The sequence below is a fragment of the Bombus affinis genome, chromosome 13 (genome assembly GCF_024516045.1).
Source record: "Bombus affinis isolate iyBomAffi1 chromosome 13, iyBomAffi1.2, whole genome shotgun sequence".
Taxonomy (NCBI): domain Eukaryota; kingdom Metazoa; phylum Arthropoda; class Insecta; order Hymenoptera; family Apidae; genus Bombus; species Bombus affinis.
Genome location: NC_066356.1, coordinates 2,183,455 through 2,207,342, shown reverse-complemented (window position 1 = coordinate 2,207,342; position 23,888 = coordinate 2,183,455). Strand labels below are relative to the sequence as shown.

At 36.9% G+C, this 23,888-nt stretch overlaps 1 protein-coding gene and 1 long non-coding RNA gene across 11 annotated transcripts in view; one reads left to right on the top strand and one right to left on the bottom strand.

The window, feature by feature from the left end:
* LOC126923452 (uncharacterized) overlaps positions 1-23,888 on the bottom strand; it is a 130,081-nt gene that overhangs the window by 60,737 nt on the left and 45,456 nt on the right. Inside the window, exon 6 of one of the 6 annotated variants that reach the window (XR_007713161.1) lies at positions 15,878-16,264. The exons of the other annotated variants lie outside the window; for them this stretch is intronic. This is a non-coding gene — a long non-coding RNA (uncharacterized LOC126923452). Of the gene's footprint in view, positions 1-15,877; positions 16,265-23,888 lie in introns of those variants that run through there. 6 annotated transcript variants of the gene reach the window in all.
* LOC126923435 (dipeptidase 1-like) overlaps positions 1-23,888 on the top strand; it is a 145,146-nt gene that overhangs the window by 105,725 nt on the left and 15,533 nt on the right. For all 5 annotated transcript variants that reach the window (XM_050736881.1, XM_050736884.1, XM_050736885.1 and 2 more), the window contains 2 exons: positions 16,080-16,212; positions 20,732-20,882. In XM_050736881.1, coding sequence (XP_050592838.1) covers positions 16,080-16,212; positions 20,732-20,882 — 284 coding nt within the window. The remainder of the gene's footprint in view (positions 1-16,079; positions 16,213-20,731; positions 20,883-23,888) is intronic.

Sequence of the window (23,888 nt, the reverse complement as noted above, 5' to 3'; positions counted from 1 at the left end):
CCTGCTGCGGGCAATCGGTGCACTAATACGGTGCTACCAATGTCTGAACGTTCATTTCCCTCTCTCTTCCTCCATCTTGTTCTCCCTGGCACGTTTTCTCTCTCTCTCTCTCTCTCTCTCTCTATATATATATATATATATATATATATATATATATATATCACTGTCCTTCTCAGTGCCACAGCTTTCATGTCCATCTCTATTGCTCCAATTTCGTGGCAACATGTACATACTCGTATACTTAGTCACATATCGTCATCTCTCTTTCCCTCTCCGGCGCTCCCGCTGGACCAGCTGAACTATACTTGCGTTTGAGATTAGGTCATAGATTAGATGACGCTATGTCGTGTCAAGTGAGTCTGCCTCCTTAGGGAAGCTACGTCGCGAGCAGAGGAAATTTTGTTAAGAAAAACCGATATTGTGAAGTTAAGAAATTTCCTAACAAGAGGTATTTCAAGAAATCGGAAAACGACCGAATATGATTCTTTGTACGCAGGGTGAACAAAGAAATACTTGATTGTATCCTATCGTTTCTTTAATTATCTGTCTATTAATTATTTTTTAAATATTGAAAGTTCGCTTACAAAAGCTGAAGTAGAAGGCTTTCGAAGATTTTCAGATTACCTTTATTTTTCTTCTTAATAGCATGCTGTACTTTCTTTCATAATAGCGCCATATTACCATTAAAGAGACCAATCAGATAATTAATCTACTGCAAATGTATTACAGAATCGGTAAATCTCTCAATGAAACTCAGAGTATAATCAACGGAAAAAGTATCAAAACTTTAACGACCTACTATTCGTACCTACGATATTCCTTCGTTTCTATGACGTTTTTCTCCATTGCAGAAAGCATCTCATAATTGGTACGATATAACGAACAGGTTTGAAATCAACAGAAACTTAACGTAAATCGAAGTTAACGATCGAGCAATTTTCATTCTTCTTGTCTGGGTAGGAAGGCTCAGCCGATCATTCTCGTCGCAAAATGTTTGCCTGGCCCCGATAGCAAAGCATTCCAAGCGATTAGTCATAATGGTCCGACTCGCATAATGGTCCAAAGCCAAGAGGCCACGTACTCATTACGTATTCGGGCTGGGCCGTGGTGCATTCGAAACTTCGACTAGTTTGCGCCGGGTACTATTTGGACTTGGCGGAGCAGGAAGAAGGCTTGCTAACGACTCTGCCAGTGTCAATGGGCCGGGAAGCTTCAAGAGAAACTTTGCCCTTCGATTATTGACACGATAATTACGCGGGCTTAGTTACCTCGCGCGGATCACCTACTACTCACCGTCTTAATAGTTCAATTTCGCATTTCTATCGGCTGAATTCCGAAGAACGTGATATTTTATGGTTATAACTAATGCGGTTATAACCTACGGAAGAGTCTATTAAAACAGAGTCAAGTAAGATGATTTTAACAACTTTTCATAGACTTTATATCTTTTTTAACGTATATCTGATTTTAAAAGTTCTATTCTTTTGTTCGCTCATTGGAGATATGCGTTACGATGATCCTGTTTCTTACGAACTCATTACGACGTATGCCAAGCGGTATTATATAGCTTCTGTAAATTTTAAATATTTGGTATTTTCTGTTCCTGATTCTCAGGACTAATGATGAATTCGGAATGTACCTATCACAACAATTAACAAGAGCCGCATCTAAATTCCAGCATCGTACGACTGGCGTCTCACGTAATTGCCAAGCTTTAATCAATAGTTTCTAATCACCAAATTCATACGTAAACTGGTTTGTGTTGGACTCAAAGGATTGCCCTCTAACGATCTAACCACACAGATTACTAATGAGTAATGTTCCATAGTTCGGTAACGTCGATACATCACGATTGAAGATAACGAAATCGACACAAAATTGCGTGAATGAAATTTCCAAAAGTTCTCTACGATATATGCGATATATCCATTATATTTTCGTGAATCAGCATACATGTTAAAACATTTATTCAAACTTTCACGTAGAAATTCGTCTTGTTAATTTAACCTACACGTTTCGAACGAAATCAACGAATCCGATTCGTGAAGGGAATTAATTTCGCTTGAAACGCGTATCCATTCGAGGTTCGTTAATTCGACATTGAAAGTCACAAATAGAAAAAACTGAAATTTCATTGTACGAGTGACGAGAAAACCAGGTGAAAGAGATGGCACGTGTCGATACGTCAATCACTATGAAAATCATTGGAATCCACCCTGCATAACACACATCCTCTTTTTGCCTCTTGTTCACCTACGAACAGAAGCGCCACCATCATGCGGGCCTTCTGTGCTTACACGCCACTGCGACTGACGCAACGTGAACAAAATTCTGTTCGAACGTTTAAATTATTCAATTATATATATTCCGCGCGACGATAAACTACCAAAAATGTCACTTACGAGCATCGGGTCAAATTATTGCCTGTCATTGTTAATTACCACACGTTGAAATTAATTCTTCCACTTATCCTATAGGCACTGACTGGACGAACGTGGAGAATATTCGCGTGAAAAATAAAACAAATCAATGAATCAGTCAAAACGAACCGACCAAGTGTTAAACAAATTTTAAACATTTACAAATTTTAGGAACGCAGATTTTATATAGATATAAGATTTTTCCGATTGGCAGTATAAGGGTTGAAACTTGTTCTTAAAAATTTATATCGCACTACTTATACGAGAAAGTTGATTTCGACGTTTCTTCTTCTATCTTCAACATAAAACAGCACCTTCCTTCGACAAAAGGAATTTCCCTCGCGTACATCGCCGTTACTCGAAAATAATCAACGAACAAAGAACGATCGATGAATGCAGCTTATGCATACGAGCTCCTCCAACTTCTCCATCATCCTGTACAATGAAATTCCAATGTTTTCATCTATATCAAACTCGAAGGAAGAAGAATTTTCTCCATCCGTTTGAGTCGAATCGAAAAACTCTGAATAAAATTTTCGTGAAAATTGGAGCGTGGTTAATTGTCCTCGTTAACGATTAATCGTTAAACAACGAATCAGAGTTTTATGAGGGGCTGATAAAATCGGGCAAAGGGGTGGTTGCGTTTGTCGATATGTCAATCACTTCGCCGGGGTTACGGAGATGCGGCTCACAAAACGTTACTTCCGCACATGCACCTCTCCTCGTCATTTATGGCGGTGACTAGGAAGGGTGAGACGGATTGGTTGTTATTACGAGAGGGTATAATCGTGATGCAGCACATGCAGGACTGGTTTACGGGCATCCATTTATAGTAGGCGCATGGCACTCTGGCTGGCGTACCGCTATCATAATTAGGTCATACCAGCCAGTCCTGATGCACGCAGCCATTTTCAAAGAGTAAACGCACTCCTCTGCTATTTAACGAAAGGATTTCATTGGGTTCTTTATTTGAACGAAACCGACGAACCCCCGGTGTTGGTTACAAGCAAACGAATCGCGTACAGAGGAATGGAAAATTCTTTCATGCGGAATGTTTCTAGGCAAACGTACCATGAATACGACCGAACGTAATTAAAACAGTGGAAAAGGAGCACTGATTATTGTTAGTACGCATCGAAACGAAATAAATACTTGCTTCGTAAGAAGATGCTATGATTCGATAGAAACGACTGTTTGAAACTACGTACCTGTAACGTGCATCTAAATATGTATTATGGATGATCAGAATTAAAATGACGAAGCGAAGCGAAAAGTATTAAAGTGATAGGATGAAAATAAATAGGTATATATATAGTAATCCAGTTTTATCGGGCCAAACTTGTTTGGGATATTCTATGGATATAAATAAGAAAAAATGTTATATAAACATAGTTATATAAACATAGATCGTTTGAAGCTTCATTAAAAAGTTATGACAAAAATATAAAATATGAAAAGGACAATATTTAGACCCGCAGTGTCGTCTAATTTCATACCACTACAATTTTATGCGTGTATTTTCTAATCGATTTCGTGCAATGTATTATCGAGACAATGCTACGTTCAATCCTTTCAAGTAAAATTTATCGAACCGTTTTGGACCATTTTTCTCGTGTAAGAAATGGCTCGACAAAATTCAACGGGTGCTAATAACGAGAGGTGTGTTTTATTGCATGCTGTTCATGAGAAGTATTGATTGCATAGGCTGTTCGCCAAAAGCTTAATTTCCGGTTCTGCAATAAGGATGACTTGCTCTGATCGACTTTTAAATTATGAAAACGTAATAAAAGAAAAGAAATAAGCCCCGACACTTTTTACTCATCACTACCTTTACCATATCAAGAAGAAGAGAAAAGGTGTAGTACAATATATTATGTACAGTAGCTTACAATATTATTTACAATCATGGTGTTATGCTTGACTTTTAAATTATCTTCGATTTCAGGCATTTCAATTTCTATTCTTCACGAAATACGTCAGTTTTGGATAATTTTAAGAATCAGACTATTCGCTATTAATGTTAAGTTAATAATTCCATTATTAAACATAGTTTTCATTTAATACTTTGCAAATTTAAGTCCGCCTGCATATTCTTACAATGTCAAACTAAACACCGTAATAATCAAATCACGCCAACTTCAGATCCTAAAGTTATATAAAACCTGAAATTGTGTAAAGATAGTAATACACCGTATAAACCTTCACTGAAAAACGCACAGAACTAAGAATGTCATGGGAATATCGTTTCTGTTTGTGGAGAAGAAAGGAAATATTAAGACCACTGCGATCTGTATTCTTTTTTAGAACTGAGGAATTTTGAAGCGAAGAATAGAATACGCGTTCGTAGCATAACAGATATTCTATGCATATATGCACAGGCACGCACATAAGCGCACGCATGTGGGAACAGCAACAGAAGAGATTTATTAAAATCACGAAGGCGACTCACGTGAAAAATTTGAGACACATCTTTCGTTCGCGGATGTTTTCACGGAAATTCGTGAAACTTCTCCCTAGAAGTTCGCAGATGGATCATTCGTAATTCAAAGATGCATCCATCTTGCATATACCTATGTATGCGTGAGATGCTCGCATTTGCAAACTTCTCGGCAGTTGCGTTAGTTCATTTCAAGTGTTTGTTTTCTTCAATGTTAGTTCGGCATTCGCAAACATCCTTCGAGATGCAAACTCGTAAAAAGAGGGCTCACAGGCTGCAGGCTAGTTTCTTTTTTCCCACCCTGGCTGCGTCTACCGTTTATTCCGATCTATTCGCGTATGACCCATCGTTCCTCTTTGTTCGTCGAGTGTTACGAAACATCCTTTTCCATCCAGATATTGCACTTCGGTAAACAACCCCAACCATCTAATCTTTTCATTTACTTTCTTTTTTTTTCGAGCTTCAATTCGATATCGCAAATTACTATTGACGCGTTAGATATCTAACAGACTTCGAAGGCATTTCCTTTTTATCTTTTCACATGGATCCTGTATCTGAGATCATTTTTAATCATAATGTGAATTTTATCAAAGTATAAAAATCAGTAAAAAAGCAGTAGGTAACTAGAAAAAGTACTTAATATCTTCTTATACAATTAGCAGATTATAGGTTTAAATTATCTAATTTTAAAAATCATTTCAGTAATAGGTAAACCTGATGAAAATTATCTGTTCATGGCATTGAATCTGTAGCTTTTCAATTTATAAAAAAACAAATTGTGCAATAATAGAAATATAATTCAGGAGTCCAATATACCACCTATAATTTTGCCATAGAATGAAATTATAAATTGTAATTCGCCGGATAAGGAACTAAACTGTCGGCATCCTTAAAAGCTGAACCACACGATTAAACTTGAATTCTCGAAATTTTGTCTTACATGACCACAATTCTTAGTCTGCCGTGTTATTTCTTGATTATGCGATTTTGAGTGTTTTGAAACGCACCACCTAAGTTTTCGAGCAGATTAACTTTCTTGGAAAGTGTATTTGCATAATATTACGTAAAAACGAGTTCGTTTTGTATGCATCGTTTAACAGCAAGTTTCATAAAATTGCGTTGCATTCTATTTAATATTCGGAGGAATTCAGCGTATCGATTGAAATTCACGATCAAGCATTTCGAAGGGATTGAACTTCTTCTACCAGCTAACGTTCGACAAGCTCCTTCATAGATAGAAATTTTAAATAATTCGAACAGAAAGGATTTATCCAATTGTAATCTCACCACTACACGCTATTTTCGAGAGTTGTTTTCAGAGATAATATATATCATAATTCATCCTGATGGTTGCAAACGTGCTACGCAACTTCTTTATTAATTCATTTTGCAATACTCTCACATACTTCGTTTACGCGATTTCAGAATTTTTTAAAATATGCATCGGCGTACATTGCCGCACAAAAATATTCCACGGTTTGTTTATTATTTACAAGATTTAATCTCGTTACAAAATCACGAGTAACCATCGTAATCTTTATGATTTATATACAGTGGAATATTGCAAAGAATGCAGAAAAATACTCGATAAATGATATACTCACACTCGCATATGAGATTCATCTGCATACACTGGCGTGTACCATAAAATTAAACACGTGCATAACGATCCAGAGCACACGAACGTCCTGCCGGATACTTGGAAATGAATACCTGCGTGCGTTCCACGCGATAAATACGAAGCGCATGCAAACCATGGTTATGCGGGAAGGTTAACAGGAATTCGCAAACGCGCTCTAGAAAGTTATTTCAGTAATTAACAACGAATCGCATCGTGTCGAAGATTCATTTCGGATGGACCAAAGATTAATGCATCTCCTTTATCGACAATTGGTCATGTATACGTATATTTAACAGGTTTTCAAGTTCGTTTCTCTCGAAAACGAAGCTTCCACCACCACGTTTCTATCGAATTGATTCTTGATTTTCGCCTTATTTCGAACCACAGAATTTCCCTGATTTCGTTTGTACCACGAATTTAGACCCACGTTGTATTAATTTTCGTATCATTCAGAGGTAGCACTTTTATATTTATACAACTGCAATTTCATACTATGGAAATAATATATACAACCTGATAAGAAAGCACTTCGTTAAAAAATAAAGATGCGTAGAAACATTTTTTGAAGCTACTGCATACGTAAGCTACATATGTAACATCTTATTATAGAAGAGAACGTAGAATGTAGAACAATTTGGTGCGACTCGTAAAATAAGATCCTCAAGCTCCGTAATAAACGGTATCCTAGTTAACAGTTGTAAATGTTTTAAGCACGCCTTAAATACAGCATATTATATGAAGCCAAGAAGAGTACTCGAGCGCCCAACAAAATTTCTCTTCTCCCACTAACACGAGGGTAGTTTCTATTCTCTTTGGATACGTTTGGGTACACCAGCGGCTCTTCCGGCCAGCTAACGCAAACACTAATACATCCGCCAATTTTCGTTCGCATTTCCTCCCTCGTCTCTCGGTCTCGTTTTCCTTCCTCTCTACTTAACCTGAGTTTCACTGATAAATCGACAGGGCGTTTCCTCAGGCAATGGGGTAGCTTTAAATTTACTCGAAAAAAGGAACGGGGAGAGGGAAAGTAGGAGGATGAGAGATAGGGAAACCGTGACGAGGGTAAGAAAATCGAAGGGATGGGTAAAGGAATGAGAAACTGGTGGAGCAAGATTAAACAAGGTAAAAGGAATGAAACAAACATTGAAAAAAGCAGCGAGATGCAAATGAAAGTTGAAAGAAAACGAACATAAGGACGAAAGACGTAGGTAGCCTGGATCTGAAATTTTCATTGCAATTATTTATTCACGGTCGGAATTTAGTAAGTTAACAATAATAAATTGAACAACACGATGGTAAATTTAATATATTTGGATCTAATCGATTATTATGCAAATGCTATAATAAATGCAACGGTATGCAAATATGATAAAATAATATCATAAAGTAATACTGTGATAAAACTAAAAAATAAGATTTACAGAGAAATAGGACAAAATCGTAATGGTGGCGCTTTTATCCGAATCGAAAGGACAAGAGAAGAAATAAGAGTCTGATGGAGAAAGATTAAACAAGATAAAAAGAAAAAAATAAACAGGGAGAAAAGCAACGAAATGCAAATGTAGATAGAATGGACGCGAGCATAAGCGCGAAAAATGCAGGTAATCGGGATCTGAAATTCCGATTGCGTTTATTGGAAGGTCAGTAAGGAAAGCCAGGGCAAAGAATCCCCTGTCGTGCTATTGGCGATTTGTAATTTGATTATCGAGGCTCAATTCCAAGAGGGTGGCGATTCCATTGTCATCGATGGTAAGCGCCTACTCCAGGGGAATTCAATTTTTTAGTTTCTTCGAGAAAATGCAGTCCCGCAGCACGAATAAATATTAAAACTCGATAAGACCGGCGGCCTCGGCGCGCTTCCAGCACTTCGCCGCTTCTTCGTTTGCATATTGACTTTGACGTCTAACAAGGTAGGGTTACGTGAGAGTGGAAACTACTCGGAAAAGTGCGGACCCCTGTAAATTGATCGAACACGAGCAGCGCATACAAGAGAAGGAAATTCTCGTTGCGGATGTTCTGTTGTTTCTTCAACGCATAAATTTCTTTCATTCGATTTAAATTGCAGATTCTAAGTCCCTGTATTGCACTGCTTGGTAAATACTCTATCCTTTTTTTCGAAAGAGAGAGAGAGAGAGGGAGGGAGAGAGAGATTAAGAAAATTGATCGCAAGATAATAACGTTCGTTGAAGCGAAACAATTAAGTAAAAACAATAGCATTAAGGTGAAATATAAGGAAGATAAGTGTAGGAAAAGGTCTAAAGCCAAGTCATCCGATAATCCAATTGAGTACTTTTCCATGGAAACGACGCGACGTCTCTAAGGTTTCCCGAAGGAATCACTTTCACGCCGATAAATCGATCGTAGCTACTTGAAAATGAATCCATATTGTATTAACGACGGACGAACGACGAGAATCATATTCAGCGAACTCTGTTCGCGATTGTCTATGAATAGCGAAAGAATAGATAAAGGCCTACCAAGAAAATGGAGAGCCGATCGGAAGTGGGATGCGAAACCATTTCCCTGACCTGAATTCTAACTGGTAAACGACTTTGCTAACTACGGGAAGATCCACGAGTCGTGGGCTTCCAACTTGCAATTTTCAAGAGAAAAAAGCATCATCCGTTATTTCGTTAATAATGTAAACAGGTAATACAGCGTTCGCACGGAAAATCGAGGAACCAGAAATTCATGCTTTTAAAGGCAGGATTGGTTTACGACATGTTGTGTTCACTCTCGTATTTTTCTGCCAATGTTTGCAGCCAGTTTCCACTTAACGATTACTCGATATCTAATGCAAATCTATAAGCAAATCTAACGTTGAACTTTATAGTGATTAGATTGCAGATATTTTTGCAAATTCATATTTTTACAAATATAACTAAGAATTCAAAGGATGAAGGTTTAATATCTACGCAATCGTGGATTTTATGTTCGTCCTGGAAAACAAGGACGGAGCACAAAGTCGGAGACGAAAAAAAAAAGGAAAGAATACGATGATCAACCGAGGAAAAGTAATAGGGCCGTTCGCAGAAGTAAAGAACAAGTATGGATTTGTTCTCACCCTTGCGAGAGAGCAACAAAAATTGGGGGAGCAGTATGTTTTACGGCTTCTTGAGAAGATTCGATCCGAATTGGTTTCCTAAAGGATCATTTTCTTTTCCCCCGTATTATGACCCCACCGCTCTGTATGGCTTTCGTTCCACCATCGTTGTAATGAATTGACACCATGCCGCGGGCTAACGTCAAATATAACGAACAATATTGATCACTGGTTACTCTTCGTGTACCTACAGTCAGTTACAAAAACATACATACATCTACCTAATTTTGTGTATCTAACTTACCAAGGAAACTAAACACTTTATCACAAAATTATTTAAGTATATTTACTTGCCAATAAGTGTTTTATTTTTTCACGAAAACTTGCTTTCTTGTCAATAATACGATTACGATTACTGGGATATCCTATATACGAAGTATTACAGATGGAGAAATTTGTAAAATTATTTGCAAATTCGTTCCTGTATTCGTTTTAAAAATTGATTTCAAGGTTCGTTGATGTATTCGTGATCGTTGGTGTAATTATACGAGCTTTCAGACGCGAACGTTGCAGTCTAACAATTGCTGTTACTTCTGTGTCGTTGTCCGTATTCAATTATTAATTACGCGACACATTCCTATGGAAGACAATTTGAATCACGCTTCCTTGCCTCGCGATATAAATTGCTGCAGCCCGCGGAAATTTCACTACAATTACGTCTGTATACGTGAAAAATTCTTAGTTCCATGAAAGAGAATTACGTTGAGCACTAAAATATGAAATTGACGAAAAAAATAGAACCGTATCGTATCATTCTACGTTTTTATATTACACTCCTAAAACTACGTTATTATTGAATATTTGCATTACTTTTATTTCACGTAAATATGTATGAAAATCATTACGAATATTAAATCTATATTCTATCAAATTATCGTATCATACTTAGACTGTATATGCATATTGCGTTTTAAAGATGTTTACAGAACACATAATACAACGATACGCAAAGATCTAAAGATAGAGTAGATCCAAAGTAGATCCAAAGTAGAATACTCGTTATGGTATTTAGTAGACGAGACAAATTTCTATTCAAATTCCATTTCTTCAGTTGCTTTCATAGAAACATGAATTTGCATAACTATCCACGGTCTAATCGTATTAAATCAAATTTCTCGGCACGTACTTTCCCCACCAGTTCCGCGGCTCTATTAAAGAGATACGACTCATTCTCATTTGGAAAAGTTTATCCCATGGAAACTAACAGTGCACAACTCACTAACGATTTTCAATTCGCTTAAATTAACTTGTCGTTTTTCGCTCGGAGCGCAGTTAGTTAAGTTTCGCGTTATGGCATCCGACAGTTGCCGCGGTTGTTTCGTCGAACCGAACATGATGTAGCTGAGCGTCCTGGCTGATTCTCTTTTCGCGATTACTACGCTTTCTTCGAATTTTCGTCGGAGTTAGAATGGAAACGAGATTCCATAGTCCCCTCACCACTCTCGCATATTCTCTGCGAGTCTTTATCTATGCATAAGTACCCGCGTGCAGCGAACTTTGTCGATGCAGATTTCTTCTGCGTGTTAACGCACTTTCGATGTCCCCTCGAGTTGTTTGGATGCAGACCACAGAGAAGGCTAAAGTTCTTTCTCCTGTGAAACCATCATAGGAATATGAAAACATTTTACGCGACCAGCTAACACGATTTGTTGCATGTGCGCGACAGAAAAAGTGGACTAGAAACTGATTTTCTAGTTTATCGCGAGGATAATCGAAGATCGCGAGTAAAAAACGTAACAAGCCTCTACTTCTTATTGTCACTGGTGCATAGAGTAACTTCATTCTTGAAAATCTTTGCAGCTATGAAAAGCGAGAATCGATACTTCAAATTTGTAAAAGAATAAAAAAAAGAAATTTCTCCTTGAAAGAACTAAATTCCTGCTTGATAAAAAATCTTTCTACGCGAGACAGATCAGAGAATTTCTATTTCCAGTCAGGTTAGTCGGAAGGTCGCGGTTAAACCTCGGGAAAGTCAAGAAGGAAACCGTGGAAGCCAATAAAAGAGCCGGTTACCGGAAGCGCCCACCAATAAAAGAGAGAATGCACGAGCGTCGATAAATATCTCGCGAGAATTATCCTGTTTACCGAGTTTGGTCTACGAAGGATCCTCGGACAATGGAAAAATAACGAAATTTCATCCTTAAAAGCACAAAAACACAAATCGACTTGCTCCGTTTTCTCTTCTCCTATCGATTTCCCTCGAAAACGTATGGAAAACCACTGGCGAAAGATAATCGACAGTACGTAGACACACGCCGTGAACTGAATTTGACGAGCCATTGGCAATAATCTGCGAATATCGTTGCTCGTTTACCTCGAGTAATACTCCGTTATTTCGAACGGGCGAGATACCGCTTAAAACCAGGAGGCAGGCAAGAAAGTCATTTTCTTGGTGGCGAAACTGCTGTTCGACGGTAGAGAGGACAGAAGGGAACGGAAGGAAACATAAGAACGAATAGCACAAAAAGGAAATACGCGAAGAAACCCAGTGTCGTGTAAACGCACCCTTTACAACGGTCTTTCGTGAGCTGTTTCCTATAAAGAATTTCGTTATAACGTAAATAACCACCATTATTACGGCTCCTCGCTATCAAAGGAACTTTTCATTCTGTTAGTTACCGTAAGAGAAGAAAGGGGATCGGACTAAACGACTGGTTTTAAGAATATTGAGCAAACCTGGCCTTTTATGACTTTCTCGAAATTACTCGTTATCTTGGATTCTTAACGTGACAACATCGGCTACAACAGAATCATTTTTGGCACTGGTATCACTTTCTTATTAAATGCGCCCGATGTTTAGCGTAGTACGTACAATAGAACCGCATATATCTGAATTCCATATTTCGACACATTTTGAGAAATAACGACGCTAATTTTCAGTACAGTAGAACTCCATTTACGTTGGAACTCCATTTATCTGAACTTGTCAGAGGGCAAACAGTTTATGTAATTGGAGCAATTATCACCACTACCTACTATTTTTCATTCATATAATAGGAGCTCAGGTTCAGATAAATGGATCCAACCAGCAAAAGCTCAGTTAATCAAGCATTAATTAAAATTTCGCTCAGATAAATGCAGTTGACATAGATGGAGTTCTGGCGTATCAGATATTTTAACTGCACAAAATAAGATAGACACGCGCTTAATAAATAGTACGTCAAACACCAATAAGACGTTAAGCAAACGTCGTTAGTCCAATTATTGCGCCGTTAAGGATAATAGCCTGAAAATGTTCGAACTAATTTCACACAAAAGCAGACAAGAAAAAACGACGACCTACTGTTCGATACGAAAAACAAAGCAGAAGAATCACATCGCGTGTCTCGCTTTTAATTAACACGACCGAGGAAACTTTCAATCGGTAATTGAATCAACGAGACTTTTTAATTTCTACTTTCGCGATGACGTCCGAAATTGCTTTCTCGGCGAAAACTCGGCCACGATGAAAACCCAAAGAATTTTAATTGCCGCACGACGCTTTTCGACGTTGGCCACGCGAGAAGGAACAAATTGTTTCCTATCGAACGTTAACTTGACGGAACGCCAACTGCTATACGAGATTCAACGAACAAGTTGCTTTGAAATCGTCACCGGCTTGATTGCATTTTCCCTGTTCTTTTTTCCTTTTTTCTATCGAAAGCATATTTCCCTGACGGCGAATTCATGTTTTGAATAAAATACGCCAGCCGAACTACCTACGTACTACGTTACTACCGTATTATCTGCTTCCCTTCTGGAAGAACGCGCGTCTCTTTCCAGTCAGACGGCTTTATCTCCTGTCCGCTTATTAATCGCGATTTCCACTACCTGTATATGCACGCTTAGTGTGTGTTACTACTTACTGTACCGGGTGTCAGGGAAGAGATAGACTTATCAGACTCGCTTCGCTGACTGGTTGAAACGTTGACTCGATCAATAAACAATGTCAGATCTTTCGATCTTAAAATTGTAAGTATACGAGTGAAAGCATATAGTGCATGTAGATAAGCAAATTTAGCTGTCTCAGATGAACGGATATAACAAGGAAAAGAATTTTTATTTGATACGTTCATAAAACATTTCACGCGCGATATACAAACTCCTGTTAGATTTTTCATTTTTACGCACATAACTGCGTTCCGAGAATATCCAGTGTCGCGCCTTTTAGCTGGATCCTGTCATTTTATAGTTGGGAAAATACCCAATTTACCGTGAAAGTTTCAGCAACGCGGCAACAACTCAATTATTTTCTCTGAGTACGAGGTGTAAAAAGCCAACCATGAAACATTGTCTCGCTTCATATTTAATCCGTTTTTCCAGCTCGAGATAGAGAAGCCATTTTCCTTATATTCACATCGGAAACATTCTGGTTATAAAAAAGGGAAAACCGACGACGGCCGGTTAATTTGTAACCGACTAATTAATAACAGGTGACTTCAAAAGGGGCATCGTGTTCAGCGATAAAGGACTCTCATTAAAATCTAGTAGATTTAAATAATTATACGAAGCCGATTTAAATTACGAAACGTGGAGCGCATAAGTTAAAGTAAAATGAAGCCTTGTGTAACTTATATTTGCTGTTTCCATCTTCTCATTACCTGGCTTTCAGCATTACCCCCTGCTTTGGAAACGTTTAAATCGCGTTAAAGCTTCATTAACGTTATAATTACGATCGATTTACAATTGCGTTACGTAGAATAAGAAGATAATACTATTTTTGTGCTATATGTTATAGGGATACAAGCACTAGTTTGTACAATGGTTTTACTAAAGTTTTATAAATATACGTTACGACAATATTGAAGATACTGTTAAGTATTACAAATATTACAATTTTGTATCTCTCTCTCTCTCTCTCTCTCTCTCTCTCTCTTTCGTACTCATTGCCACAAAAGTTGATAAAAAATTGAGTACGAGAGATAAACGTTTCATTACGAAGATTGCAAATAGTAATCGGTGGATAAAATCCGAAAAATTGAATCCTGTGGTAGAAAAATATAAATTCCAATGAAAATCAAGCGATTAATGGAAATTTAAGAGCCGATTCGGATTTACTAAGCGATATTTAACTGAATATTCGAACTTTTTCAAACCTGTAATTTTGATTGACTTAATAAGACATCCCTTTGTCCACTCTCGTTGAAGATTAAAATTCTTTTTCCTCTCTTATACCACTCTCGTTAAAATTAAGTTAAACGAAAATTAAGGAATATCGTATAAAATATGCTGAGCGGGTAAAATTAACAAAGGAGCCACCGCCGAGCTCACGACGTGTATCTCACTTAATCATTTCCCTTTGTTTAAAAGGTGATTTGTTTTCCATAAAATTTCATGTTGCCACCGCCGATGTTATATCGCCACGCGATTAGTATAATAACGTTGACGTCATGGCAGCTGCACCATGGGAATCAGGGATGCCAATCGGGTTAGACGAGAGCCGAAATTCAATATTTACACTGGCACAGAAACTCTACGGTAATCAGACCGCTGAGTAATTGGTAACGTTGCTTCTCAAAGCGGAACCTAGTGAAATGCAGAGGCGCGCCTCATTGCTCTTTGCTTTGTCCCCTTCTGTTCCAGAAAACTTTTTATTCATCACTAGGTACCGTCTCGTGTACAGCCTTAATAACATTTAGGTATCGCGTAGCTTTAACCGATAATCTCTTTCGACAATTCTCTTTACGCCACAATATATTATAATCTTTATTTTAAAATTATAACAGCATTTAATATCAACAAGATCTATTAACTGGTTTCTTTTATCATTTAATAGTACTCGGAAATCATTCCTAATCGAGAAATACGTTCGTCAACGTGTTACATCCCATTTACCTATCGAATAAAATAATATTTATAAAAAAGCATCTATAATGAATAAAATGGTAATTTGGTATGTTATAGTACATACCTAATAATTCAATTTTTACGATTATTTTTCTGCCGCAATATTATACTTTCGTTGTTTGACACGAAATGAAATTAGCGTTAATGTACGAGCTGATTAATTGTCCGTGCACAATAATTTTCAAAGTAGGGAGAAGCACTCCACGCGAGCATATGAATGTAATTCGGCTCGTACAACGACGAGTGTTAATTAACTGTCTATCGTCCAGTGCTAAGTGTTCTCAAGTGTTATGATTATGGACGTATTACCCGCTACAATCAGTAGCTAACTAGCGGCACACAATACCGAAACCATGCAAATGAGTGGACAATATTAATAATAATCCATCCGAATCCACTTTACTCTATCAAAGTCTTCGATCCTACTCAATACGACAAGCGTTAAATATGTATGTCATAAATATGCGAAATAAGTAGAAAGCATGATTTATTAAAAATGTTTCTATCAAGAACTCGTCGCCTCTCATCTTCGGCTTATATTACTCACAATTTAATATGTTAGAATTATTAAAGTATTTTAGAAAAGGTTAAGAGTTATACGTGTGTTTTTAGTAATCTCTCATAGAAGTAAAGTTGTAAACTATTCGTAACATTTGCTTTAATTGTTTTCAGTTTTGGTCTGCCTACGTTCCATGCGGTGCGGCACAGTTGAATGCGGTTCAACTTTCCTTGGAACAGATCGACGTGATCCGCCGGCTCGCCGAGATGAATGCTCAACATTTAACTTTGGTTACCTCCGTCAAAGGTGAGCTTCGAAACTTCAATTCACGATCAGTTTTTAATTGCAAAACATTGATCTGGAAAAGGACAGAAACATGGATCTTTTTTTTAAATACATGAATTTTTTAAATTATTAAATAGTATTTTGATTTAGTAATCATTGACCCAAGTAATACATGAAAAGTACATTAATAAAATTGCTATGCGAATAAAATTGTTGATCGCACTAATTCTACTACTTTGATTATATTTTACCGAAGCTTTAAGATCTACATATATAAAGCAGCATACATTTAATATAATTGAAATTATTCTTTCAAACATTAAACTATATAACAGTTTTTATTTCACAATGCAAGATATGAGATTTAGAGTTTGTTCGGTTCAACTTACGAAGAAGAGATAAGAGCGTCTTGAGGAAGATTGGTGCACAGAATATCAAGGTGTACGTAATGGTGCAAGCAATATTTATCAGGTACGATTCCCTAAGGTTGCTACAGAAATAAAAAATGCAGCTTCATAGCACTGAGAAACAGAAAAAGAGCGAGACTTACGTTCTACGAACGAACAATGCATTACGACGGATTTCGAAAGATTTACAATTCTCTATTTTACTACAGCAGAAATTGCATCGTGGAATGGAACTTCGATGTTGTTTGCTCCTTATTTAATTATTATTCAGGCTAAATTATATGTACGAGAAGGTACTATTTTAACAATTCTAACAATTCGTAAAAGTTACTTTGGAAAATGAAAATGTAATATAATAAAAAAATAGGAACTAAGTGCAGTAAACAAATCTCTTCTTTATTCTTTCAAATAATATGAAAACTCATTTTTGTATATAATATTTTCCAAGTGATGTACAAGATAAACAATTACGTTGTAACAGTTTTGCATATAATTCGAAATCAATAAAATTAAAAATCAATGCTACGTAAATGGACGTATGACCCATTTTAATTCACGAAAATTTAATGACTCATTGAAGCTAAAGATATTTTTGATGAACAAACTGTGCAGCTCCTGAAGATAAACAGCCATATTTTCGTAGCAGTGTATATGTTAATGGGTAGAGAGTTGTTGAAACGAGTCGTCCCTCGTATAAAATGAAAGATATTCAACGAATTGAACAAAGTATAATGCAATTATAAGTTTCTATAATTATCTTGCGAAGTTTATACAAGCGATGGAAATTAATAATTTTGAGGACCTCGGTACAATAACAGTCAATAAGCAGTAACAAAACAGATTTTCAAGTTTAAGATGTTGCTACTTGTTCTACTGATAATTAGATTGCTAGAATCGCGTACCAACTGCAAGTAACAATGGATGCAACAAAACGACAGAGTCGGGTAGGGAGTTTGCTCTCGAGGAAACTCAAGAGGACAAAGGAAACTAGTATTAATTGCTCGATTTCTCTGAAGCAGTATCATTCAAGAGGAAAGTAATTATTGGTTCCAACTTGGTAGCACCGTTTCATATTGTCGTAGCTTTACCGACGGTTGAGAAAAATGTTTGCTTATCGGCGGCTAGTTAATCGATAAAATTGCCTTCATGCAAATTTTCACGTCGCTTCTACTCTTTCCTATATTTTCTCACTGAGTTAACGAATAAAGTAGTGCAAAAATACACTGTAACTCGAGGCTTTGTTTCCACGAAAATATCCTATTTGCTCGTTTAAATCAAACAATTTCACAAATCGAACAAACAATTCCTACACGTTTTTTAAAAGCAAATTTAGTTTCGTTCATTACTGCGTAGATTGACGTCAAAATTCCGGCGCACTTATATTTCGTAAAATATAGCTTTGCCAGGAATACACCGAATATTCTTTCGCAAACTAAATTAAAATTTTCAAATATCGTAATAAAGTTCAATCCATTCGTCGACGGCGACGGTTCTATTAAAAATATGATAAAATCCTATTTGCCGCCAAAGACATTTTTCTCTCTCATCCAGCTTTGTTCGATCAAACAATACGCAAGTTTCGGACTTTTAAAAACGCAAAGTTATTCCTCTGGCAAAGAGTTTGGAAAATTACCACAGAGAAGGACGAAAGAGAATGATAAGGAAGAAAAACAAAAACGAAGGAGTCTATAACCTGCGCGAGGAAATTTGCAAAAGTTTCGGCGACAAGTAACCCACGTCGGAAAGCTGTCAGCCATTTTCATAAGCTCAAGAAACTCTGGCAACTAGGAAACCGAATCGGGGTCGCAAAAGGAACATCCAACGGAAAGTCAGGAATAGAACTTTTCACTTGTCTTTTGAGCCTCTACATGCATTTTCCTTGAATTCTCAACGAAGCCAGACAGTTCCACGCGGAAACCATTACCAGGGTAACGTAACGGAAATATACGAAATTAAATAAAACCAGAAGCCCCGTAGGGAACTTCTTGACAAGTTATGTTTATAATACAGAATCCTTACAATTGAAATTTTAAGCACAGTCCTGGTTCGAGATAATCTTCATTTTTATAGTTGAAACCTGAAGATGATCGTAAAACCAGTCTTAATTTGCTCTTAATCTAAAATTTATGATATGGACGTTAATATTTCCTATACAGTATGAGACAGTATAACTTAAATTCAACGCACGAAAAAATTTCAACCAGGATACTTAAAAAAATACGAAGCTTCGTACAAATCCTATCAGAGTGTTGTAACATCAATTTGCAACTTAGTATCGTGTCAAATGCGGTTTCTACGCCCACGTTTTTCCTTCGCAAAAGAACCTCCCTAATATTCCCGTTGAATATTTTACGACCCCATTTTTTATCACTATGGGGTGAACAAAATTCTTCGAGTACTTTGGAAAGAGAATTTATCTTCGATGAATGGTCAGTACGTTAGCATAACTTCCAATTGTGTGACCTATTTTAAACTTGCACTAGATTCTTAGAATTTCGCACTCGTATTTGAAGTTTGTGACCTACATCTTGAAGTTCGTATTTGAACTTCAAATAATATAGAAATGGACGTTGTACTCGTGTTAACGTTTTTAACTGAGTTACATATGTCAATTTGTTATTGACTTACATACATATATTACGGTCGCAAGTATATACATATATATTAGATGATAGTAGAGTCTTCCATATCCGAACTAATAGGAAAACAAAAATGTTTGCATAATGAAGCTTCTTTACTTTATAAAATTTATTTTACAACTTATTTTACCTTTATTTCACTCCACAACGTGAAATAGCGCGGAAAATAGTGCAAGTTCTAAAATAATTGTCATTTCAATTTCTGTCATTGCAAGTAACTCGGAAGGTTAGGTACAAACAGTCGTCGTCAGAATTTTGCCAGTTGGAATTGCAGTGCGTACTCACGGTGCAACAAACGTAAAGCAAAGGTCACGTTATGCATGCGCCGTTGCAGAAAAATGAAAGGAGGACGTAAGGCAAGTGTGACAGTCGGAGTCGAGCGAAGTATAGCAAACGCCTTGTAAAACTTCTCACAAGTAACCTGCTCCAGAAAGCTGTCAACCATTTTCATAAGCTTGAGAAGCTCCGCCAAGTGAGAAACCGAAACAAGGTCGTGGAAGGAAAAGGGTAGTAGGTGGAAAAGAAGGTGATTCGTAGAGAAACTGGTGGTTAAACTCTGCAAAACCTCGTATGGCTGATCGACTTATTAAATTCATACGTATATGGATACTTATTATTGGCTGAAGAGAATCGATGGTCGAATAGTACGTAACGATCACTTAATCTCATAACGATACAACAAACCAAATACAAACAAAATCCAAATAAATGGTAGAATTAAGAAATTATAAATTGTTCAGTGAGTGAAAAATTTAAAAAAGGTCAGATAAGATTCACGTGAGTTTCGACCAGTTTACGTCACGTGTATGTAACGAAACGATTTTATTCTGTATTTTCATTGTTTAAAAATAGGCAACGATAACTGTTGACAACTACATAAGCACAACTGATGCTGGGTAAATAAAAAATCAAAAAATAAAGAGCCTCCTTCATTCAAGAAGAAACTACAATTCTGTTACTATTAAAACGAACAAGCAGCGAATTATTTGCGTACTTACGTATTCTTCACTCGATTTGAATAATCTAGTATGAGAATACTGGGTCGTGTTCAACTTGTTCCAAGCAATTCCTTGATACCTCATTGGTCTACGGTGATAAGAATTTTTCTATGCAAATTCCACCCACTTTCCCGTCCTTTTAGAAATTTGCGGGCAACATTAAAAAAACCAACAAAAAGGACAAAAATAATTTTACCATGGCTTTTATTGAAGTGGAGAACCAGTTTGAGAGAATATTTGAGGGGAAAAAGAGGACATTTTATTGGAACAGAGATTAAAAATACATATTTTTCTAACTGTCGGCATATCTTCAAATTATTCTGTTCTTTATTATTATTCTGCTCTTTCAATCACGATTAAATCGATACATCGATAACGTGTTTATTTTTCTCAACGAGCATAACTTATCCTTTCCTGGTGAACAAATGTGGACAATTTCAAATATACGGATGCAATAAACGTACTAAACAAAGTGATACTTTTTCGTATTGTGTAGGTCTTATCGAAGCGCATCGAGAAGGCAAAATCGCAAGTCTTATCGGGGTGGAAGGTGGTCACTCCCTGGGGAATTCCTTAGGTGTTCTCAGGACATTTTACGGCCTGGGCGCGAGATACCTTACCTTAACGCATGCTTGCGATACTTCCTGGTGAGTACATTCCATACCACTTTCGAAAGATCCAAAAAAATTTATAGTCAAACTTCTAAATAAAGTTTGGGTAGGAGCGGAGGCAGATGTTTTCGCTATGAACCTATATGCATAAATCAACAGCTACGATCGAACAGAGTTAAATTTTCAGTTTCCAACATTTGGTGTTAAACTTAACGAACAAGATAAGTTGGATTCCAAATTTATTTTAGTATTTCTGTATTCCGTGTATAGTCTTCCAAACTGCCTAATTGACCTGATAGACCTTTAACTGTGTCTGTATCATTTTCTATAATATCAGTCCATTAATTATGTATCAAAATATACTCGGTACAATTCACATTGCGATAAATCGATAATCAATTCGAGAAGCCAGAATCTACGAGCAATTTAATTAACGATTGAATTACAACACACGCAATTTCATGTCGAAATGTTGTCATTGTATCGACCAAGTGATTTAATTCAGGTCTTTATACGTACGTACAAACATCTGCAAAACCGCAATGAGTGGCATAACAAAGGATAGGATGATTTTAAATATAAAAATGAATAAAACATTTAAGTTACAATTCTCGTTTCGGTTTCATAAATTTTCTGTAAAAGATTGATCGTACAAATTTTCGGAGTGCAAGTATTCAATGGAACACTTATAATAATAGCGGAAGGAGCACATTAGTATTCAATGGAAAAAGTTTATTGCTGCCAATATTAGTCGACCATTCTATTCGTATGCTAATTCTTTTAATTTTATTCTTAATTATGCTACCGAGTACAAAATATACCCCGTAAAAATATAATGGGATCGTGAAAGAAACGTACAAAAGAAAAATGGTATTCTTTCAGTTCAGTGAGAAAAAAGGAAGTCCCGAAAGCATTGCTATCAACCGAAATCGCACATTGAATTGATTCCGTACAAAACATTTCTCAACCAAAGGACCCTTTTCCATTTCAATTAATCGGCCAGTGAAACTTCTTTCGTCCCGCTCTTTCGTCAAATACGACTACTACGAGTACTTTTTACCAGGTCGTTCGGCCCCGCTTTGTACCGTGATCCATCGCCGAAGAAAAACCTATGCCATGGCCGATCAACCTGAAAGAGCTCGACGCAATCTGAAACCTTGGCGCACAGAAAATTTCCTCCATCTCAGCGACTTCAGTACCCTGCCAAAAACCTCCATTCGCGTCTTACGTTCGAAGAAATGAACGGTCAAAAGAAGCTTGTTTCGAAAGGAAACAAAGGAACTTTGATTCTGATCGACAATCCTGTCTCAATACACAGTATAGTACATCCCCTTTCATCGATATTAGGACGTTTCTTGATCCCGAACTATATAAAGGAAAGATGAAGTTCAAATACTACATATTCATTTATATTCATTTATATTTATATTACATTCGTTCGTATTCATTTCAATGCTATTCAATTGAAATCAAAACTTTACAATGGCGACAAAAATTACTCGTTCTCTTATTTTCTGATGCAGCATTTTTTATCAGATTCTATACGTTTCATTCTCATAGAAAGATCTCATAGAAAGATTTCATAGAAATTTGTCAAATCTTTGGTAAGACACTTACGTTTTGACAAATTTCACGTGTTATTACTGTAAATTAACCAAATTGTCCAGAGTAAAGCAGACTCGTTAATAGTACATAGCACGTATAGGAATTACCCGCATGAAAATTCGTAAAAACGTTCCTTGTGTTTAGAGACGAAAATTCATGCGAATTATATTTATTCGATCCTAACTAAGCAGTGAATGGACCGAAAGATGCCTCAATGAGTCCACAGATTCCCGTACGTCCGATAACCGATTCCTTTTACGAGAAGTTGATCCTTCGCAGGAATTTCTTTCAGCATCGATTCCTCTCTGCATCGAACAAGTTTCGTGCGGTTTCCTTTTCAGTCGCTATATTTCAACGAAATTCCCCGTGTTCGCTATATGGTTCAATCTCCGGAGACCCGATCTGGGTTCCCGCATTTACAGCCCGCAAAGTTTCTTATTATTTTCTCTCTGTTCGCGGGAATCCCGAAATCGTCGCGCTCGGACTTTCCAGAAACATGGGATTGCTACTAGAATAATGTCGAAACGAGCTAGAAATGTGAGTTCCTTGAGGACATCAATCGTACAGGCAAGTTTTATGCGTCCCACGATACCCCACGCTCTGTACCGGGCTCTCTTGTAAATAAAGCTTTTCTTCATGCATCTTTTCAATTCTGTTGGGTTTTACCCTGGCGAACGGCGAGGTAAACATTTTAAATCCTTGTTCCTGCGAGTCGTATAGTTCTGAGATACGGTGACTTACGAAAGTATTTGAAAATTCAACGTAAAAAGTCTTTTATAGATATATCGTGCGTTTTATATGGAACTTTTTACAGTTCTGTTTGCTCAACAACGAGTAGATTGTAGATTTTTAAGCATTTATAAGAAACATAATTTGGAAAAATACATAAAATTTTCTTCATCTTTGCTCCATTGGGTCTAAATCCAATTTAGGTACAATAAATCTCCGGCTCCATTTGTTTAACAGCGTCCATAAACATGAATTTACATGAATTTGACTACTTTAATTACTTAAATTTGTATCCCAGTGTTGATAAATTTTTGTCGATACGATTCACGAACAAATATCCATTCAGATATCCGACAAAAACTAACAAACTTATTTCACCGGTAGAACAACGGTTGGAATGGTTAAAAACTCGATAGATAGAAGCCCGAAAAACGTATCGAACGCGGCGGATAGGAGCAACGGAATAACAAGTTCCTTTCAAATAGCAGATACGCCGCTATTGAGCATCAATTTTACAGAAAACACTTCGCGAAGCTACAGACCTTAAAGCGTATCCACAACACGACCTACATACTTCCCACACCGTAAGCTCACCATTAAGATAGAATAATTCCTGTCACAAAGCTGGAATTTATACCCTCGAGAGTTTGCAACGAGGAGCGAGCCGGCTATGTATTCGTCTATGATTGTAAATGCAAAATGTACTAC